This window comes from Argopecten irradians, chromosome 8 (assembly GCF_041381155.1).
Source record: "Argopecten irradians isolate NY chromosome 8, Ai_NY, whole genome shotgun sequence".
NCBI classification, from domain to species: domain Eukaryota; kingdom Metazoa; phylum Mollusca; class Bivalvia; order Pectinida; family Pectinidae; genus Argopecten; species Argopecten irradians.
In genome coordinates, this window is record NC_091141.1 from 33,653,650 (window position 1) to 33,675,126 (window position 21,477).

Consider the following 21,477-nt stretch of genomic DNA (forward strand, 5'->3'; position numbering starts at 1 on the left):
GAATTATACCGAACTGTTACGCACTGCGTCTGCTTTAGCCAACAGCTCTAGATGCGAAACTAACGCGCCAACACCGGAAGTGACCCAACAATCGACATCAAATATGGCGGCGCCCAGTGTAGTAGAAGGCATGCTGTCAACCATGAACACTATGCAGCAAACCATGATATCGCTGCAACAGACAGTGCTAAATCTGGTTAACAACAAGGAAGGAGGGAACAACTCGGCTCCTGAATATACTCTGTCGACAGCGTACGCCTCACTAAGACGACAAGAATCGGCCAATTCCCCAAACACAGGTGGGTACTCGATCAATTCAGCGAATACGTCTGAAGGCATTGCATCGGCAAGCATACCTCACGTAGATGTTGTATCGGACGCTAATAGAAAGAAAATTCTTGAAGGGAAATACGTAAATTTAGCTGCGTTACTTATTCCCAAGTACGACACCGACAGGCAAGACGACACCCATCGTAATTTTAATATTAACTTGTACAAAGAGTCTGATGATCCGAGATTAAACAAGTCACTTACCATCTCAGAGTTTATCACAGCATTTGGGAAATTCAAACGTGTGATGTGCGAGAAATTCCCTGAGCGTAGAGACGAGCTCGACATTTATGAGGCGAACATTGTTCAAATCAGTAATGTGTATGGTCATAAATATTATGACTACCACTGTCAGTTTGCGATGAAAGCAGCCGCAGCCCTCCGTAACAACAACCAAAAAGTTAGGTGGGAACTTATGGACCAAGGTCTTTTAAGTATGTGTGTCGGTAACGCAAAAGTCAACACATGCCAGTTGTGTGGTCTCACATCTCACGCAACTCCTTTCTGCCCACAACAACGTGAGAAAAAGAACAGCCAAAGCTATGCCAAGTTTTATTCATCACAAACATCGGCACTAGGTAAACAGACAAAGAGCGGTGATAAAGAAACCGACAGATTGGGCCGTCCCAAGATCAAAATCAACGGTGTTGAAGTTTGCAATAACTTTAATGAAGGTGCGTGCCAGTTCGGATCAAGTTGTGTGTTTTCTCACATTTGTCTCAAGTGTAGAGCCTCAAGTCATGGGGCTAAAACATGTAGGAAACAAAGTAAAGGCCCACCTGAGGATAATTGACTCAATATGATAGCTGACACCCCTATCAATGTTGACAGATTGAGATATGAGCTTCGTGATCATCCGGATAGACATTTTGTTGAGTACCTGTGTGATGGTTTAACTTATGGTTTTGACACTTTGGTTCCAGACATACCTTTGCCCAGTAAGGTATGCAAGAATCTTCAATCAGCTTTGAAAGACAGTGATACTGTTACGGAATTAATTCATAAGGAAGTTATCAAAGGATTCTTGCAAGGACCATTTCATGCATTGCCATTTTCATCGTATCGGGTCAGCCCGATAGGTGTAGCGTATGGTAAATATTCGGGTAAACCTCGTCTTATCGTGGATTTATCATCGCCACATGAAGATGACGATCATCCAAGTGTAAACAATTTAATTGACAAAGATAGTTGTTCCCTTTCATACGTGCGGATAGATGACGCTATTCAACTAATTCAACAACTAGGGAAGGATACTACTATGTGTAAAACAGACATCTCTGATGCCTTCAAACTTTTACCTATTCATCCATCACAATGGCATCTTTATGGGATATGCTGGGAAAATCAATATTATTTTTACACGCGACTGGCCTTCGGCTGTAGGTCAAGCCCAAAACTTTTTGATAACCTTTCGCGGGCTATATGTTGGATAGCACATAATAATTACGGTGTGTCTCATATATTGCATCTTTTGGATGATTTCATCACTTTTGAAGACCCTAGTAAGTGTGGGGAAAGAAATATGCAGATGTTATTCCAGATTTTCAACAGCTTGAACATTCCTATGGCTCTTCACAAAACCTGTGGGCCGGAAACGGTCATTGAATATTTAGGTATTATTTTGGATTCACACAAAATGGAAGCAAGATTACCAGAGGATAAACTCCATAGAGACATTTCAATGCTGCAATCATTTCAAAGTCGACAATCATGTACCAAACGCGAACTTTTACAATTGTTAGGGCACTTAAACTTTGCAAGCAAGGTCATTATCCCTGGTAGAAGTTTTGTGTCTTACATTATCAAATTGTCCACTACAGCCAAGAAGTTACACCATTTCGTTAAAATTAGTCAGGAATGTAGAAGTGATATTAAAATGTGGATTTCTTTCCTTAAACATTGGAATGGAGCGACCATATTCTACGATCAGCATATTACCAAGTCTGAGGATATACAACTGTACACGGACGCATCGGGTAGTGTAGGTTACGGAGGATACATGCAGGGACAGTGGTTTGCCGAGGCATGGCCGGACGCTATTAAAGAACATATATGTAGTGGAGAGGAAATTTCCATTGCATTTAAAGAGTTATACCCAATAGTAGTAGCGGCTATGATTTGGGGTCATAATTGGAAAGGACTTCGTATACTTTTTAACTGTGACAATTTGGCTACCGTGGCTATTCTCCAAAAGGGGAGATCAAAAGCAGTACATATCATGCCTTTAATGCGTCGCTTGACAATGTGTGCAGCTATGAACTCTTTTGTTGTACTTTCTAAACATGTACCTGGCAAGTGTAATGTGATTGCTGACTCTTTGTCTCGTTTACAGATGGAGAGGTTCCGCAAGTTAGCTCCAGAGGCCAACAACCTGCCGTGTGCCGTACCAACTCCATCAGAGGTTTTCTGGGATTAACCCCCATTGTAGACAACTTGTGGGAGACGGCCATCGCTCCGAACACTAAACAAGCATACTACACAGGATTCAACAACTTTATTAGGTTCCTGTTACTAGCGGGTATCCTGACTGATGTGAAGTTATCAGATCTGCAAGTTTCGGAGGATATGCTCATATACTTTGTAGCACATTGTTACAATTCAGATCTTGCATATTCTACAATCAAATTATATGTGTGTGGTATTAAATTCATGTGCCTCAAGCACAATATACCTTTCCCAGGCGTCGATGGTCTTAGTAGGATGCACGCTATCCTGGGTGGTGTCAAGAGATCACGTAGAAAGATCAGTAAACCACGATACCCAGTTACATTTAACATTCTGAAGGATGTGATAGGATATCTGAGAAAAACTTCACATTTGTTCGAAGATCTGATGATGAGGACAGCCTGTATCGTCGCCTTTTTCGGCTTCTTAAGATGTGGTGAATTTACAGTTGGAACATCATTTGATTACACTCAGCATTTATGTGTTAGTGATCTTATAGTATCAGACGAGTATGTCATGCTTCACCTCAAAAAGTCAAAAACTGACCCATTTAGGGAAGGTGTGAAAATTAAACTGTTCAAGGTTGGGGGCATTATATGTCCTTATGCTGCCTGTTGTGAATATTTGTCAGCCAGAATGCAGTTTAGTCCTGCATCACATGATCCCCTGTTCGTGGTACAAAATGGACAAGCTTTAACACGCTCAATATTCATCTCTAAGTTCAAACATACTCTGCAATGTATCGGTATAAACTCTGAACTCTATAATGGCCACTCATTCCGCATTGGGGCGGCTACCTCTGCGGCAGCAGCACATGTAGAGGACCATCTGATAAAAGTGTTAGGGAGATGGTCATCGGACGCGTATTGCAGATACATCAAAACACCTCAATCATGTCTGAGGGACGCTCAAATCGCGCTGACTAATTCATCATAAGTTATCGTTTTAATGTTTTTCATAGTCTTATAGACTAATATTATACATGTGTGTGTTTATATATGTTGATACAGTACGTAGTTTTCAGATTCGTTTTTACAATCTAAAAGACGCTTATTGCTAATCAAACTGTTTTCTCACTTAAATGTTGATACATCATTCTTATTTCAATATATGCTGACAAATTAAAACTTGACAAATATATTACATTCCTAAATTTATTATAATTTCTGTTATATATATGTATTATTATGAATACAGGCACATTATTTTTGGGGCACCCAGCCTTTTTTCATAACATTATAGGTACTAAATAATTATGCTGGAGCAATGTGACCAAAGAGTTACAGCCAGCCTTTTTTCATAACTTGTACTAATTATGCTGGAGCAATGTGACCAAAGAGTTACAGCCAGCTGATAATATCAATAATTAGTAGGTACTCTACATTATTCACTTTTAAGAAGCTGGAGCAATGTGACTAAAGTGTCACAGCCAGCGTATGTACGCTTCATAGCGTTACAGATGTATGTTATAAGTAGGGCTGGAGCAATGTGACCAAAGTGTTACAGCCAGCGGTACTGTAATTATCTATAGCTGAGTTGCCCCGTGTGCCAAACATTTTTTATGTATTGTTCTGATTGAATATTTTTTGGTAACTGATAAATGTTTTGTAGTTTCGTATATATGTATGATGTATTATATATATGTTGGTTAATTAAATGTTGTAATTTATCCTTTTTCTTGTTATTTTTTCTATTTAAATTATATTTCATGTTTTTAACTTGAAGTAAAATTAGAAGCTCACAAACTTTTCAGTGGTGGTAATGGTGTAAAATAAGTAACTTTTGCAACTGAAGAAAAATACTAAATCGTCTGCTCCTGTTTTTGATAGTTAAAATTTACCATTTGTCAGCGGTGGAGCATCTTTAACATACTGAACATAACAATTTTATAGCCCAGAATATGACGATAATAATGAGTAAGCTATCGTTTTTATTATATCATTGTATGTTATAGATTATATATTATATACGGATTCATTTCCACTATTCAATATAGCAACTACACGTAGCGCGACTGTTTTAAATATCTATAATCGCCAATACCGCAACACTGCCCCATTGAGTTTCCTGGCTCTTGTCACAGCTGTTGGTCTCAGATGACGTCACAAATCTACGGCCACCTGGTGATATCAGGGGCGATAAGCGATGCGATCGTTCTAGACAAGGGTCGTTGTGGACTTCGTTTCAAGCACACTTGATTGAAATTACTTCAAATACAACCTGTATTTTTTGTTGGAAATCATAAAGTGCACCACAATAAACAAATATCAACACAAAAATAGCATATTTAAAATCTGTTTTTATCACCTTTAAGCCAAACCAGTCATATATTAATTTACCCGAGGATTCAGAGTGCATTGCCACGTAAGTAATGTTAAAAAAACAAAGCATAAATATTTTTTTATCAGGTAGCATCAACTAAACTAAGCTTCGTGAGAGAAACAATGAAGATTATTTAGATACAAACATTACACGGTCATAAATCCCTTACCCCTTAAGGCATTGTATATTCATATTTTGAAAAAAGGATTACTTCTATCTAATACTACAAAAAATGAGAATTTTTGTCTCGCTGATAAGCCTCTAAACTGAATTCTATCGCTGACACACAGAGAAGCAACCAACCGTGTCTTTTGAAATAGCGACTGTAGTTTACTGTGTGAATAAAGTCGAACGCTTGTTTATAAATAAATAAAGTTTTCATTTTTTCCATTGAACCGTGAACAAAATTACAAATCAATGACCCAATTCAATAACAAAAAAGACTCATTTCATCATTTCACCTGCATGTTTTCTGAACCTGAAATACGATTATATATATTATCGTGCATTTAGCATGGCATCTCTTATAAACGAGGTGGATGAGAAAGTATGACAAAATCTGCCTTGGGCATCCCACAGGTATTCTGCTCTCGTTACACACGAATACTCCAGAAAGTGTATAAGAGTGTGGATGAAGGCGACAAATTCATTATACCTACTCACATTTAGATGTTAAACAATCTCAACAACATAGCGATGGAGCATTTGACACCACCACGGACGATAATTCGTTCTTATGTGTATAGAGTACTACTAGTAAGTGGAATTGTTCAAGGTTTAACAACAACCCCAGAATCAACAAGCATCTCGACCATCACAGGAAAAGATTGCATAGAAACACAAACGTAAGTATGGTAACGGTTTATTACAGTGAACTCAGCCTTTATCGACATAACCTTTACATAGCATACTGAAATATATCAAATGTATAGAATGATACACACATACATAACTCTCCACTTAGTGGGTTACACACCTGTATGCTTCATACTATGAAAATGTTAATCATGATAGGAGAGATTAATCATGATTAGAAAAACTAATAATGATTATCAAATTCAATACCTTTAGAAAAATGGGGTTTTCCCAGTATACACACCTGCATGTGACATACTGCGCTGGAAAGAAATCTTAATCAGGGTTAGAAATGTTAATCATGATTAGAAATGTTTATCATCATTAGAAATGTTTATCATTATTAGAAATGATTATGATTAGAAATGTAAATCATGATTAAAAATGTAAATCATGATTAAAAATGTAAATCATGATTAGAAATGCTAAAATTATAACAAGTGTTAATTATGATTAGAAATGTTGATCATGATAAGAAATGCTAAAATGATTAAATATGCTAAAATGATTAGAATTTACAATAATAGTTATCAAAATCACAACATTTAGAAACATGTGCTTTTCAGTAAAAGTTATTCAAAAACTAAACGTGTTCATAACATCATGGAAGGTTGCTGAATTTACATATGATTTAAAATTATTGGCATACCCGGCATCTAGATTATCAATTGTTTATATACATTCAACATTAGTCAATCGGAGTAATTATCTCTTAAAGAGTTTCCTTCGTCTATAAAATGTGGCATTTGTTACCAAGTGAATGAACAAAGCGTCTAGCATTATATTGCTATCCTTGTCCGACTGAGTCACGAGTTCGAGGCACACTCCGACTGACGTCAGGTAAAACGTTGGTCGGTAGTTTTTTACGGAATATTATGATGGCTTTCTTCCACAACCACTGGTAGTAACTTCATAATATTCAATAAAGACTTCATTGTATTTTATCATCATCATCCAATTACAAAAAAATGAAGTTTTTATCTTATTTGAATTGTTTAATAGATATATAATTTTTGCTTTGTTTTCCTATTTCTGATTTTCTGATCCGCCAAATTTCCCTTTAATGGCACGAAAAAGCAATATTATGTTTGAAATAGATTGAAATAGCTTGCAATTATCTTAAACATCTTAGAAAATAAAGATCTAATACACATCTATCTTTATAGATAAATCGAAGCATCTGTGTATAATTAATGGTTATCAATAAGACTCGTTCAGCAAAGACTACGTTGCTATCCTCATATACGTATACTGTTGGATTTGATCAGGTAGATCCGTCACTATCAAGATTATAAATTGAAATGAATTTGAAAAAGACAAATAATATAAACGCATAATTTAATGATAATTGCCGATATTTCGAGTATTTGATAAATTTGGAATTTTTACGCATTTACGTTTTTTATTAATTTATTTATTTATTTTTGTATTTGAAGTGAGGCTTTAGATAGGCAAATACTAAATTCGTTAAAATGTGTATTGTTGGGCAGCGATGTTTAAAACTCCATGTTATTATTCAGGAACTGAATAAGTAATTGAATCATTATCCAATTCAGTAATTGGATAATGATGATAAGATACAATGAAGTCTTTATTAAATATTATGAAGTTACTACCAGTGGTTGTGGAAGAAAGCCATCATAACATTCCGTAAAAAACTACCGACCAACGTTTTACCTGACTCAGTCGGAGTGTGCCTCAAAATCAGTAATAGTCTACTATTACCTACAATGTGGTGAATGTTTACAAATACATAAACTGCGTTTGTTTGTAAAATATATCATCTATCTCATTATTTACTACATCAACCAAAAATAGCTGACAAAAAAAAAAAAAAAAAAAAAAAAACGCCGACAGAGCATAACGAAAAACATAATTTGAACAATAATTGATGCTTAATCGTGTAAATATATGTCTACACAAAAATGATATAAAATAATTTTTGCTTTCTGTGCATGCACAATCAGTATTTCATTCCAGATAGGACATAGTGCCACGGAAATTTTAAGGGATGCAATTAATTATTTTTTAATAATTTTATCTTGAAGTAAGATTAATAACTCAATCTTTACAATAGTGGTATTGGTGTAAAGTAACCAACTTTTTTTAACTGAAGAAAAATACTAAATCGTTGGTGTTTTTGACGAAGAAAAAAAAAGCCATTTGTCAGCGTTGGAGCATCTTTAAAGATTGAAGCACACTTAATTGACACAATTCTCCGCAAATTACAAAATTCATATCGTATAGCCGTTTTTTGCGAGGTTGATATTATCGCGATTTTGCTGGACATCGCTATGATCTCCAAACAATTTGTTACGAAAAATACGGAAATGGTTGAATCATATATACATTTGTATTCTGAAAGCCAATTCGCAAAATTTTAAAACCGCTGAAAACGTTGCCATTAAAAATTCAACTATATACATGTAACCGGTTATTCGGTATCACTTATTTTCACGCGGTTAATATTAAGTTAAGAGCTTTGCGCGTTGATATTAAATGTATCGAATAACTCGAAATATAAGTTTTTGAAATAAATATTTGTTTTGTGTATTCATTTCATACACATAATAAATACAAATTGTGTCAAGTAAATAGTTGGTACATACCAATCACTGATTTTGCAAGCATGTAATCACACAAAGGTCACAGGTTATATTGTCAGAGAAAACATAAATTAATGGAATATTCTTTTGATTTAAACATATTTTATTGCAAAATGTGCAATGGGATTGGGCATAAGTTGGACAACTTATATAAAGCCTGTTCCCTCCAAAAAATAAAACATTCAAATTACAAAGACAAGACGGCATTTACAAGATAAGATTTACATAATATATAAAGTTGTATTTGAGACAGAGAGAGAGGGAGAGAGAACAAGTATGCTCCTCAATGTGATAGTTTCACCTCCTAATATACTATTATTTTAAAATCTACCCCTCCGATAAAGACGACAGAAGTTCTAAACCACTTTTCTTAACTTTCAACTTCTCTATAATATTCTTAAGAGAACAGTCATAATTCGTATGTATGCTGGAACGCTTCTTAGATATTTTTGATAACAAGGCCTTACAGAGTTCTGAATATTTTTTCTACGTTTTAAAGAATAATGTGAAATATTACCGGATAATTATTGATTTTAAGTCTATGTTTTCATTAGCAATGTATAAGCAAAAAATTAACTTACGTTTTATAAGCTTATCTAATATAAAACTGTAGCAAATGATAGAAATGTTCTGATACATATATTGTGTATGTTAAAGTTACATAAAAGGTTTGCATTTTTGCGTCAACAAAGGAAACACACACACGAAATAAAACAATATTCAAAAAGAACTTCAGTTTTTGAGGCATTCAAATTGGGACAGATTATGTTCATTTTGTGCCAACAAGAAAAATTTTCATTGCAATGAATCATATTAAGAGAAAATTTAATTTTTCATTTATATTTTATATCTTCTAAGATGGTAGGAATCGTTAATCTCCCTAATGCATGTGACTTTATTTCTCAGTTCCTGAAAATTGGAGACTTAAATCTATAAGCACATTAATTCAAAATGGGAAATAAACTAACCACCATTGTCTTGTTTTACAGAACAAAAACCATTGCGGCAGAATACTATAGTGCCGTATGTTATCGAGAGGAAAGATCCTGCGACCCTGTACAACCATGGGTGTGTACGAGCAAAAAAGTGTAAGTAGCTCTTTAAATTAATTCCCCATACTTTATTGCCAAACAGTCGATTCTTTTCGCGTTAACAGATTTCGCGATTTTGATATACATGTAACAGGAGAAATTAAAATTTTCCGAGAGCACAAATTACTTTTTAAGCATTTTTGTAGAATTTTTCGTGACCCAAATTATTTGAAGTTTATTGTGTATTATTTTATGTTAATCCTGTGAAATATTGTAACAGACCAATTAAAATGGGCTTTTGATACAAACTTTGATAACTTTGAAATTTGATGGAAGAAATTCTAAGCGGCGGGTGATTTGCCAGTATATGATGAAATGACATTTTCATTTGCTACAAAATTAAATCTATTAGCCAATAAAGGAAAAAATGGTATCGCTATTGGTAACGGTATTTTTAATTGGTTGATATAACGGCGTAATGAAAAAAAGTCAAAAAATAAATTCGAAATTTTGAAGATAATATCTAATATTATCAATTTTAAGCATTAATTTGAATATATTTACATATGCCCCTATATAGTCAACTGGAGGGGAGTTGCGTTCAAATTAGCGTAAACGCAATGACGTATGAATACAATCGCAGTGCAGGTTCGGACTACTTTTAGTTCACGCTTCGATAAGATTTTGCGTCATAAGTTGACGGATTTTAAAATAACAATAAAGAGTTTTTATTAGATCCAATTAAATATGTATTTGACATCAAAACAAAACATGTGTTCAATCATTGTAACGGTAATAAACTACAAAATGAATCGCTGGTCGGGGCTACAACCGGGGGGCTTTCCTCAGGAATGTTCGGGGAATCCCATAGTTACGTCAGATGTACATGTGTGTACGGTCACTCATCTCACCTAAATATACAGAACATCTGATTGTCGGTGAATAATTCTGGGAGCGTCTAAGCGAACAATAGGTAAACAGATCATATACAGGTTTCCATTATATGTAACGCGCTACATTGAATATGTCTGTATCCCATTGCGTTCATACCACCTTTAACGCAATCAAAACACTGTTCAATCTCTATATGTTCTTTATGTTATTGAGATACACATGTATAATACAAAAATCTGAGTGTACTTTCATCATTAGTGTCTTCACGGCTTATTAAGAGTTCACTAAGAGTTTTTTTGTGTGTTATATCACCATTACTTGAACGCCTATTCAAGGTAATTCTTATATTCTTTTTCATACTCACGAGTCAAGACGAGCTTTTAATATGTTAGTCAACACCAAAAGTTACCAACATTTTGAGAATTACAATACTTTCAATCCACAGGTTTTAATTTACATGTACAAATAAGAGCTGAAAATGATTTTTGGCAGTACTGCCAAAAATCATTATATTAACATCTTCAGTGTAGTGAAATGAGTACATACGGTCAGACCATGAAGCCATATTGTTGTCTACAATTTCATTTCACATTTGTACAGTATTCTTAATAATTGAAAAGTGATTTCAGAAGGTATGTTTTCATCAAAACATGTATAAGGCTTAAAAATAAGAATTTCACAGTGCATAACCTATGTGTTCTAACTAACGTTTATAAGGCATCATACATGTTTGTCTATCCATTTGAATGATTTTCACAGCTTCATTAATTAAAACTTATGGTGTTAAATAGATAATTGAAGAAAAAATAAAATGTCAAAAATTTCGGCCAGTTACGGCACATATAACTTTAAGTAACATATATAGTGTACATACTGACAATAATCATTCCTTAATTTTGATAACTTATGCACATCTAACTTAAGTGTAAAAAAATCATCAAACCATCACAATTAAACATACTGATGCTATCACTTGACAAACATGCTGTCACATTTCAGGTCAACATTCTGTAACCAGCTCCGATACAAGGAAATTTACAGCACTTCAAATGTGTCGGTGTGTTGCTATGGCTACGTCCATGATGCTACACGAGATGTCTGTGTTCCAGGTAAGAGTTCTTCTAAAGGGAGATACTTCTTATAACATAGCCGCAAAGAACTTGCTTTGTCACATTTCTTTTGCGCTAACCGAGACACAAAGGTGACAATATGATATTGAAAGAGGTGTTATATTATGATGATTCTCAACTCTCGACCACAAAGTCAACTTCATTATTCTGCATTTGTATATTATAGAGTTATCTGTCATTCCAGATAGGTTTTGATTGGTACGTCATACACTTCTGTGAAAACGACGTAATTTGTGTTCGCAAAGTAAAGACATTGTTACTAATGATACGCAAGGTAAATAACTCTGTAATATGCACAGACGGAATTCTTACGTGTATTTTGACACGAGAAAGAAGAAATTAATCACTAGACTTGAAAACCGGGCCTCAGTGGCCACAATAAAAACATTTTTTTCAATAACATTGTGATTTCTGTGGATTTCCCTTTCAAGATTAGAAACATATCTTTACAAGCCAGATTTGCCATTCTGCATATACATTGATCCAAACCACACGTCAAGACTTGACTCTGAATGTCAATCTAGACATTTGTTTTAATTTTATATCTGATCTCTTTGTCAAAATCGTATTACCTGGCTCTAGGCGTATTACCAAAATACTGATTCTTCGAACAAAAATGTTTTTGTCTATGTTGTCAAATACATCACTTCAAAAGTTATATACTGTATTTCATTTCTTTTCACACACATGTTTTGTTCTGTTTGACATCTATTTCTTATTATTTTAGTTGTTAAATATCTGTGTGCTTTAATTGTAATTATTCAGGCGTAATCATAGCCATTTCACATCTAGGGATAGGTCTTACATACTCTTAACTACTCTCCAATTTCCGTTTCATGTAAATTAAAAACCCCGTTCAAATGACACATATAACATACCTAATCAGATAGATTGTAAGTGAAGATATGATACAGCATCTCATAATTAAAACTTTGCTACTTAAAGCGATTTAATGAACATATCTGTTCTTAGTCGGGGTTTTTCTTGACATTTCCTCTTCTTTTCTAGGGATTATATGCATAACCTCTAAAGATAATAATCTTACTATATATAGAACAAAAACCAGGATACTTCAGTGGAAGTAAGATAATTCAAGAGTATTATAAAACAGACATAATGTTTGAGGCTTTTTACTAACATTAATCTTCGAAAATAAAATGAGCAATCCTTTTTTCGTCATAATTCGAACATCGACTGCGATTCCACGAGCCTACGACCTAGAATGTCACACAGGAAAGCGTGGTTTGGACGATAAAAGGTTTGTTTACACAAGAAGATATTCAGACAATTTTGACTGGAGGAAAAAGATTATCTGTAATCGCATCCTTCAGGATGAAAGCCATATTAACATCCGTTTTGACTCTACAGTAAAAAATAAAAATGTCATTTACATTAGGAAGCCACCTTCGGCATGTGATAAAGTTGTTCTTTGATGGCATTTTGGTCCGAATTGGCCTCCGGTTAATTCTTTAGACATAAACAAAAGCGTCACATACCTAATAATGATGTTCAAGCTATAACAATATTGCTTTCAGCCATATTTGTCCTATTTATTATGGATATTTGACAAAGCTATCAGATATAGATATCTCTCTAATGTCTTAAACGCCGTGAATTTGTTTTGTTTGCTGGGATGAAGACTGCCGCCACATATGATATGCATAATGATATTGCTTCTAACTGTATATAAAATCATATTTTGTCTATAACATAAGTCTTTTTCCACGTAGGTCGAGACAGATATAAAATTCCGTTGTCAATCATGTAAGATAATCTATTCTACATGTACTTTTGATAAAATCAGAATTATTAAAATGTATGTTTGGGTTTATTTTGAAAACATTGCTTATCATTAAAATAACACATAATCGTTAATTTCCGTGCGGGTAATTTACTTTCACCACGTCATATTTTAATTCATAAACTTCTCTAATTAGTCACATTCGGATCAATCATTGTTACAAAAATGAACTACGTGTAGAAATATTTCTAAGCACGAAATAATTTTTGAAAAGGTTGAAAAAGAAAACGAAAAGTGCACACGAATATTTTTTTAATGTTATACAGTATTTTAAAGGGATGCAATATCAATTGAGTCTTTGATAGTCAGACACTGTTAAACATTCATGTCTGTGTATGGGAAACAATTGTCCTTTCGATCTAGACGTGTGTGTGTGTGTGTGTGTGTGTATAAGTCAAGCGCGGTGAAACATCCGTTCACTTGAATTAAGTTTATCAGGAAGTTTACAAGGCTGTCACTTGAACATGCATATAGACTTAGGTTAACCTATTCTATTCATGGGGTTATTTTTGACAAGAGGGACATGTTGATTGTAGATGTAACCAGTGTGTGTATTATTGTTGTAGTAGTGACAAGTTCGAGTGAGAAATACAATGACAAATCCTCACAATAGGGATACCACTATTTATTTTGTTTTTCTTTGTGTTAAGTAGTTTAACGTCCTATTTACAGCCAGGGTAATGTTTTTCTTCGTTGATTTCTATTTGAAAAGAGAACGTTATAGTATGATGTGTCCATTTTATAATTTTGACCATCATCATTGGATGGCTTCACATGTTATATGTATATACAACATGGTTTATATTTAATAAACCGTTTTCTTATATAAGTTGTGATCATCTTTATAAGATGTTCAATTTCAGTTCACTTTGTGCTGAGTTTTATGTTGGGCATGACGAAAAAGCTAAATCACTAAATGATATCTACAGAATTCACTGGTAAATGTTGACTATCCATCCAGATGTCGATACATTCATCATTGTTGGATTCTGTATCGACCTAGCGGAATATGGTTTTGCAACAAAAATATAATTTATTATGTATGATGGATATTACTTAATAAATATACCAATCTATATAACTACATGTACATTTCAGTGATTGTTGAAGCTTTTTGGATACCCCAAAAATGATTAAAATGTAGATCCGTATTATCACTCCTTATCACGTTTTGGGAAAATTTCCAATTTGCCAATCAAATTACTGCTTATAATATCTTTAAAATGAACTAATTTAAGAGAGCTGTCAGAATTATTTTTGTGTTTATAGACACTTCGCCCAAAGATGTCAACAAACAGCTAAATGTATATGTATACTAGGACAAAATGTCGTTTTCAATTGAAGTAACTAGGTGTAGAAGATGCACTTTATCTGAATTGCATATAGTATAAAGGTCACCAGAACGTGACCTCTTATAGATGTTGTCAGATACTTTATCATGCTCAGTAAATATGTAATTTAATCAGATTGGGATACTGTAAACCAACTTTCGCGGTTACTAAATTTCGCGATTTCTGTTTCAAAACAAGTTCGCGAAAATTATCATGCGCAGATTTAAAGTCTCATGGAAATACATGTGAATTTAATTGTAAAGGAATTGTAAAAAGTTATCTTCGCGGAAGAAAACTGTCATAAATTTACCTTCATCATGAAATTCGCGAAAACAAATCGAACCCAAAAGAAAGTTGATTTAAAGTACCATTTGGTAAAAAATAGTAACAATTAACAAGGTACATTTCTGGTTGCAGTCTGCCCTCCTGGCAAGTTTGGAGACGGTTGCTCAGGGACCTGTACCTGTTTACCGACCCAAAACTGTGATCCTTACACAGGTGTATGTACCTGTAAACCTGGTTATACAGGACCCGGATGTGTCAACGGTATGTCAATCTCGTACGGTACTCAATACAGTTAAACCTGTCTTAGCGATTACCTCTGTATAAAGAGCACCTGCTTAATATGATTAAATTACCTATTGCAACACATTTAAGCCGGTGTATAAAGTTAAGATAAAGGCAATCAGTCTATAAAGACTATTATTTCATCTGTCCTTTGGATATACACATGTAGGCAGGTTTGACTGTATGTCAATACTTATGAATGTCAATATACATATGATATTTATTTCACACTCGTTAGTTTTTTTAAGATGCATTTTTGTTGATTATATTGATATTTATCTCATTATTATAAGCATTATTTGCAAAATATTTATTTTAATGCAACATTTACAAAATAACTTACGCGGGTGAATATATGTACCAAAATAGAAAAAAAGAAATGTTTTACAGACAGAGACAAACAAATGATTAAATAAGCAAGCATGTTTTCACGTTAAAATGTTACAAATGCGTCCATGATTTTTTTTTATTAAAGTGTGCCAGCCAAAAACTTACGGCGTAAATTGTGAAAAAACGTGTGTCTGTGAGTGGAACAGCACAATATCATGTAATGGAGCGACAGGAGACTGCTGGTGCAAGGGAGGATGGATGGGGGTAACATGTCAAACAGGTAAACTACGCGGTAAACTTACCACGATACTGTGAAATTATTGTTTTTAGTTCGGATATTATTTTCGTGGATTTCGTTTTTTGATCGAAAACATCGAATTTACACACCCAGTATCATGTTTTAGTCTGCTTCTTATACTATTTAACTACCGAATAAAGTAAATATGTAAAATAGGTAATTACGCGGTTAATTTACCACGATGCTAGCACAGATAATGTGAATCCTTTTCCGTCGGGATTTAATTTTCGTGTGTTTCCTTTTCTATTTTTTTTTTTTTTACCAAAACCAACGAATTTACTTCCCCAGTATCAGGTTTTAGTTTGCTTCTCATACTATTATACTATCCGCTGAATATAGCAAAATGTGTCCTAACACCCATACCGGTTATTTTCACCACTCGCAAATTACATCATTCGTACCCAAACTATTTTTAATTTTCGCCACTTCATACTTTGGCTGTAAAGAGTATTTTTCGCTGTCTGATGAATATAGACAGGTTGGCCTGTATGTAAATAATTATGTTATTTGCAACATTTCTATTTTAATGCCGGATTTACAAAACGACTTACGCTGATGAATATATGTACTAGAATACAAAAAAAAGTTTATATATGTAGATAGACAAGTGATTAAATTAGCAAGAAATTTATTTTCATTTTTTAAGATCTAAGATATTTTACGTGGCATTCCAACATAAGAAAGTGCTTCAAACTAACGTATTTTTGCGTGCGATTTTATTGTGCGCACTTTGCATGCGATTGAATTATCGGGGAAAAACAGTGATAAATGAGTCTTCGTGAGAATAGTTTTGCTTGAAAACACATATTTGTGTTGCAATAAAATAAGTTGATTTACGGTACGGGTTTTTGGTACTAAACTGAATATTTTTTATTTCACTAGCTTGTCCTCCCGACTATTATGGCTTGAACTGTCAAAAGAAGTGTAACTGTTCGGCCAATCAGACGTGTGATCTACAAACAGGTGACTGCGCCTGCGCTACCGGATACACTGGAATTAACTGTACTGAACGTAAGGATTCATGTCATTTACTTCCGGCACAAACCGTCAAATAATGAATTACGCAATGCTTGATCAAATAACTGTTTTATCATAAGCATATGGGCATTTAAGAGAATTTATAATGATCTGTTTTAGTCACGTTCCATTTGTTTAAGAAATATATTTGAAATAATAATTCAGTTGCTGTAAATATATTTTTCAGTGCCTGTAAAATAATCTATTTTACATTATCAAACAGATACATTCAAAGAAAAAACAGAGTATAAGAAATAACTTTTTAAATATATCAATCAAATGCTAACTGGTTAGCGTGTTGATGACTTACGTATGTAATAGAAATGTTGAATGATACTAAGCAATATTTTCCGGATATCTGGATCCCGCATCCTTTCAGGTATTACTCCATCCCCACAAGACGATCAGGATGATGTGCCGGATTATCTCCTGGTCGTTATACAAGTTGTCCTGGCTGTAGTTGTTCTGGTCATCATACTCGCCTTCGTCATCCATTGTGTCCGGAAAAGAAACATAACCAAGTAACGTTATTTTTCAAATTAATCTTAACATCCGTACTCACATGCTATTACGATGACCCTCGATAATCCGGACGCCGATATTCAGGAAACTCACAATCCTGATCGAATTATCAGGAAACGGATTTTAATATTGACTACGTTAATAGGATCTGGCAGTCTGAAAAAATCACATCCGGACGGTTTGTGATTTAGAAGTGTTCGGATTATCGAGGGGCCACTGTACAATGTTAATAGGTTTATAAAAGTGAACAACAGTAAAGTTTTCATTAATTTGATACAAAAACTACAATTGTATTGGTTATTTTGATTTATTTACATATATTATTATCAATATTGCTATTTACTTTGGTTATATCATTAAAACTTCATTTTCAACCAGCTGTAACGTTGAAATAATAAATTACAATATCGACATGTATGGTTCACTCGAATTATTTTAGAAATAACATAGGATCAGTAGTAAATCATGCTCTTTCATACAACCAATTGATACCTAAAATCTCATTTGAACTCTTCCCATTCCATTTCCGGAACAGTTCATCATGGCGTTTGAAGGGTAGATGTGCATCACCTGTGTAATTATGTAATTATATTGACAGGTCACATGACTGCACTGACGGGAGCGTGACAGGTAAGGATGTTAAACAATCGTATTAACACGCAATTCTATCTTACTTGTCAATAACTGTATCCCACTTCAGGGCCTGGTTGTATAAACGGTTATAAACATTAAATTAGTCACATATCGAGTGAAATGTGCTTTTCTGGTTTGCTGTAAATCCTCTGATCACATCTTCTCAAAAGTTGGCGAATGGGAAAAGAATAAATTACTACAGAAAATAGTGAATATTTGCCAGGTTAGCTTCAAAAGAAATTATTTTATTATGATTTATAAAATGTAATTAAACTTTGATTAGCATAATCACCTTTTAAACAAGTCATTAATCTTTTAGCCGTCTCACCAATAAGAGAAAACCCTTGAAGTTATGAAAAAAGTCACCACAATAAATTTTACAGAGATTATGTATAAAAATAAAACATTTGTGTATCGCCATAGTGATTAGTGATTAATTATTGAATCAATTCGTGTAAAACTGATGATTGATACCAGGATTATGAATTTATATGAAAAGAACTATTAAAGAATGTTTATATGAAAAGAACTATTAAAGAATGTTTATTTGACATTAGTGCGATATGCGACAACGGATGGAATAAATTCGTAAAAAAATATGTAAGTAAGAATTAATTTGGTTTTATAGGTAATGCCAACACTTTCTTGGCTGATTACTACAGCAACTTGTCGATTAAGGAGATTGAAAGAAAAAGAAAACAACATGGCGGCCACAGCCCCAGACGTTCGCCTGCTCCAAATGGAAATATGTACACAGAAGTTGACAAACCAACCGGAAAGAAACCAAAACTTTCCCCCTGCCAGGAATCGGGTGTGATGTTCCTCAAAAGAACCAGCATTAAAGATGAAGCTATTGGTAATATAGTAGTAAATGGAGATCACAACAACCTTCAGGAAATCGAAGAAAAGCCACCGGTTACTGCGCATGCGTATGTAAACAAAGGTGCAGTTACGGACGACGCTTATGATAAACTAGGAACGGGGAACCATGACATCAGACAACCAGGAAGCGATTACTACGATCACATGAAGATACCGCAAAGCACAACAGGAAATAGCAATGAAGCATATGACGAACTTGAAAATAAACACTGTACACAACCAGTAGATACGAACGTTGATGACACGTACGATCATGCACAAAATATCAGTTAATTTTCTTATGTACTCTAATTTTTATTTGGACTGAAGAAGGCCCTATAGTGGCTGAATATATCTTCCATAGAAATGATTTTTGATTTTACTTTGGGCTTTTATTTCGGATTATTAATATACTACATATGTAGCTTTATACCGTTTTTACCTCATTATGAATTTTTATTTGAGATAACGGATAATCATTTTCCTATAACAAATGTACTATGAATTCCATTGATATCTATGTTTTGTCAAGTTTTGGTTTAACAATTATTTTCAGTTCTATTTGAATAACTGATTGTTTTAAAAAGAACGTTTTTCATTGTCTTTCATTTATGTTCATCGCATATGAGACATTATCAAATATCATATAATCAGTTAAGAATTAAACATGCAGTACATTTTTTTCATATTTCAATTTTGAAAATTGTATTGTGTCATTACCTATGTATCGTTCGATTTCTGTATATAATTATCCCATTTTATGTGAAGATGTATCAATCAAAAGATGCCATTTTGTTCTGCTATTTTCAAATCATGACATTAGAGAATATCTTTATGACATCACAATCAGTCCCAGGGTGATATGATACGTACGTACACAAAAATATAACAATAATAATAATATGTATATCATTTGACGAATACTTATGTGCGCAATTATATATTTGACAACTATTTGAAAGAGCGCGAATGATACACATGTTACACGATAGTGTATGATATGAAATTTGATATTTCTTTCATGGTTTGCTAGCTTGTAAATAATATTCCTGAAAAGTTGGTAGATAACTCATATACGGTAATATGAAACAAGTTGTTTTGAATTTTATTCTTGGTCACACAGAAACCATGGAAACTACGAAATTTACAAAACAACGAACATTTCTTCCAGTAGAAACTCACATACTGTCTTAGTGACAACCTCTGTATAAAGACCACCTACTTAATCAGACCATTTGTTCAGTGTTTAAATGACTAATTTCAACAGAATTCAACCTGTGTATAAAGATCATCAAGTTTCACAGCCCAGTTTTGCCTAAGTCCATAGGTTTGAATGTATTCTAAACATTTGTTTCCTTATCCATATAACGTTATTAAAGGTGAAAATGCATGTAAAACATTCATGCTTAAATAAAAAAAAGTGGTTTGCAGATGATCCTCGTGTATTTACATTTTGCATTGACATTGACTCAATAACCATGCTTTCTAGTATCATCATTATCAGTGAATAATGATAGTACAACCCTTGCGGCGATTCTATTGTTACAGGAATAGTCGGTGGCATGGCAACGTTAGGTCATTACCCCGCTTTTGGTGGGAACATATGGATGACTCGATTCAAATCAGCTGTTCAATCGAGTTCGTTGACGATGAAGGGAGAGAAAAATATGTGTATTTTAATTAAAAAAAATATAAGCATATGATGCGAGAAAAAAATAATATTAATTTACGTGAAAAACTGTAAATATAAGGGGTTACATAATTTACATGTGTTCCATTATCAGTATACCCTCATAATCTCAACAAAATAAAAATATATTAATACTACAAATGAATCACATATTTAAACATGTCACCTATGTTTGTCCATGTAAATATTTCAGTATAATATGTATCATGATGTACATACTATTATATAACCCAATAAATTTGTACAATGTTTATGTTGAATCTATATCAAGACATACCATACAAATTGTACTTATAAATATACGGTGAATGTATACATATTAGCAAATGAAGCATTTAATGGCATGTGTATGGAAATAATTGATATTTCATAATAAAGATATGTATGAACCATATGATACTTGTAAATTGTTTTTCCAATTGAGCTAATTGGTAGCTGCCATATTTTGAAATACAAAGAACAGATTCGATATCGAATATTAGGTGTAGCAAACTTGTAAGATCAAATAGATGTTTAAGCGTCTTCCAATACCTGATGACGAAGTTATCAATCAAAAAGGTCCAAAATCTGATGACGTAGTTAGCAACAAACATAATCAATATTTGATGACGTAGTAAAAAAAAAAAAAAAAAAATTCAATATCTGATGACGTCGTTAACAACAAACGTATCTAATACCTGATAACGTATTTAACATCAAACATATCTATTAAGTAATGGCGTAGTTAACAACAAATATATCCAATATCCGATGTCATAGTTAACAATGAACAGGTTCCATATTTGCCGTAGTATCATAAGAATAAGCAATGTTG

General features: G+C 33.6%; 2 protein-coding genes and 1 long non-coding RNA gene across 3 annotated transcripts; 2 read left to right on the plus strand and 1 right to left on the minus strand.

The window, feature by feature from the left end:
• The first annotated feature begins 1,129 nt into the window (after positions 1–1,129).
• LOC138329852 (uncharacterized) lies at positions 1,130–4,462 on the plus strand. The gene is made up of 2 exons (XM_069277141.1): positions 1,130–2,539; positions 2,647–4,462. Exons 1-2 carry the CDS (start codon positions 1,130–1,132, stop codon positions 3,709–3,711), a joined length of 2,475 nt encoding a protein of 824 aa, XP_069133242.1. The 3' UTR covers positions 3,712–4,462.
• A 1,481-nt stretch (positions 4,463–5,943) lies between these two features.
• LOC138330165 (uncharacterized) lies at positions 5,944–18,745 on the minus strand. Its single transcript, XR_011209534.1, has 2 exons — positions 17,972–18,745; positions 5,944–17,439 (listed from the first exon to the last, which is right to left on the minus strand). It is a non-coding gene; the product is annotated as an uncharacterized lncRNA (long non-coding RNA).
• LOC138330164 (uncharacterized) lies at positions 15,790–21,057 on the plus strand. The gene is made up of 5 exons (XM_069277586.1): positions 15,790–15,922; positions 16,823–16,951; positions 17,337–17,478; positions 18,078–18,109; positions 18,741–21,057. Exons 1-5 carry the CDS (start codon positions 15,901–15,903, stop codon positions 19,265–19,267), a joined length of 852 nt encoding a protein of 283 aa, XP_069133687.1. The 5' UTR covers positions 15,790–15,900; the 3' UTR covers positions 19,268–21,057.
• The last annotated feature ends 420 nt before the right edge of the window (positions 21,058–21,477 follow it).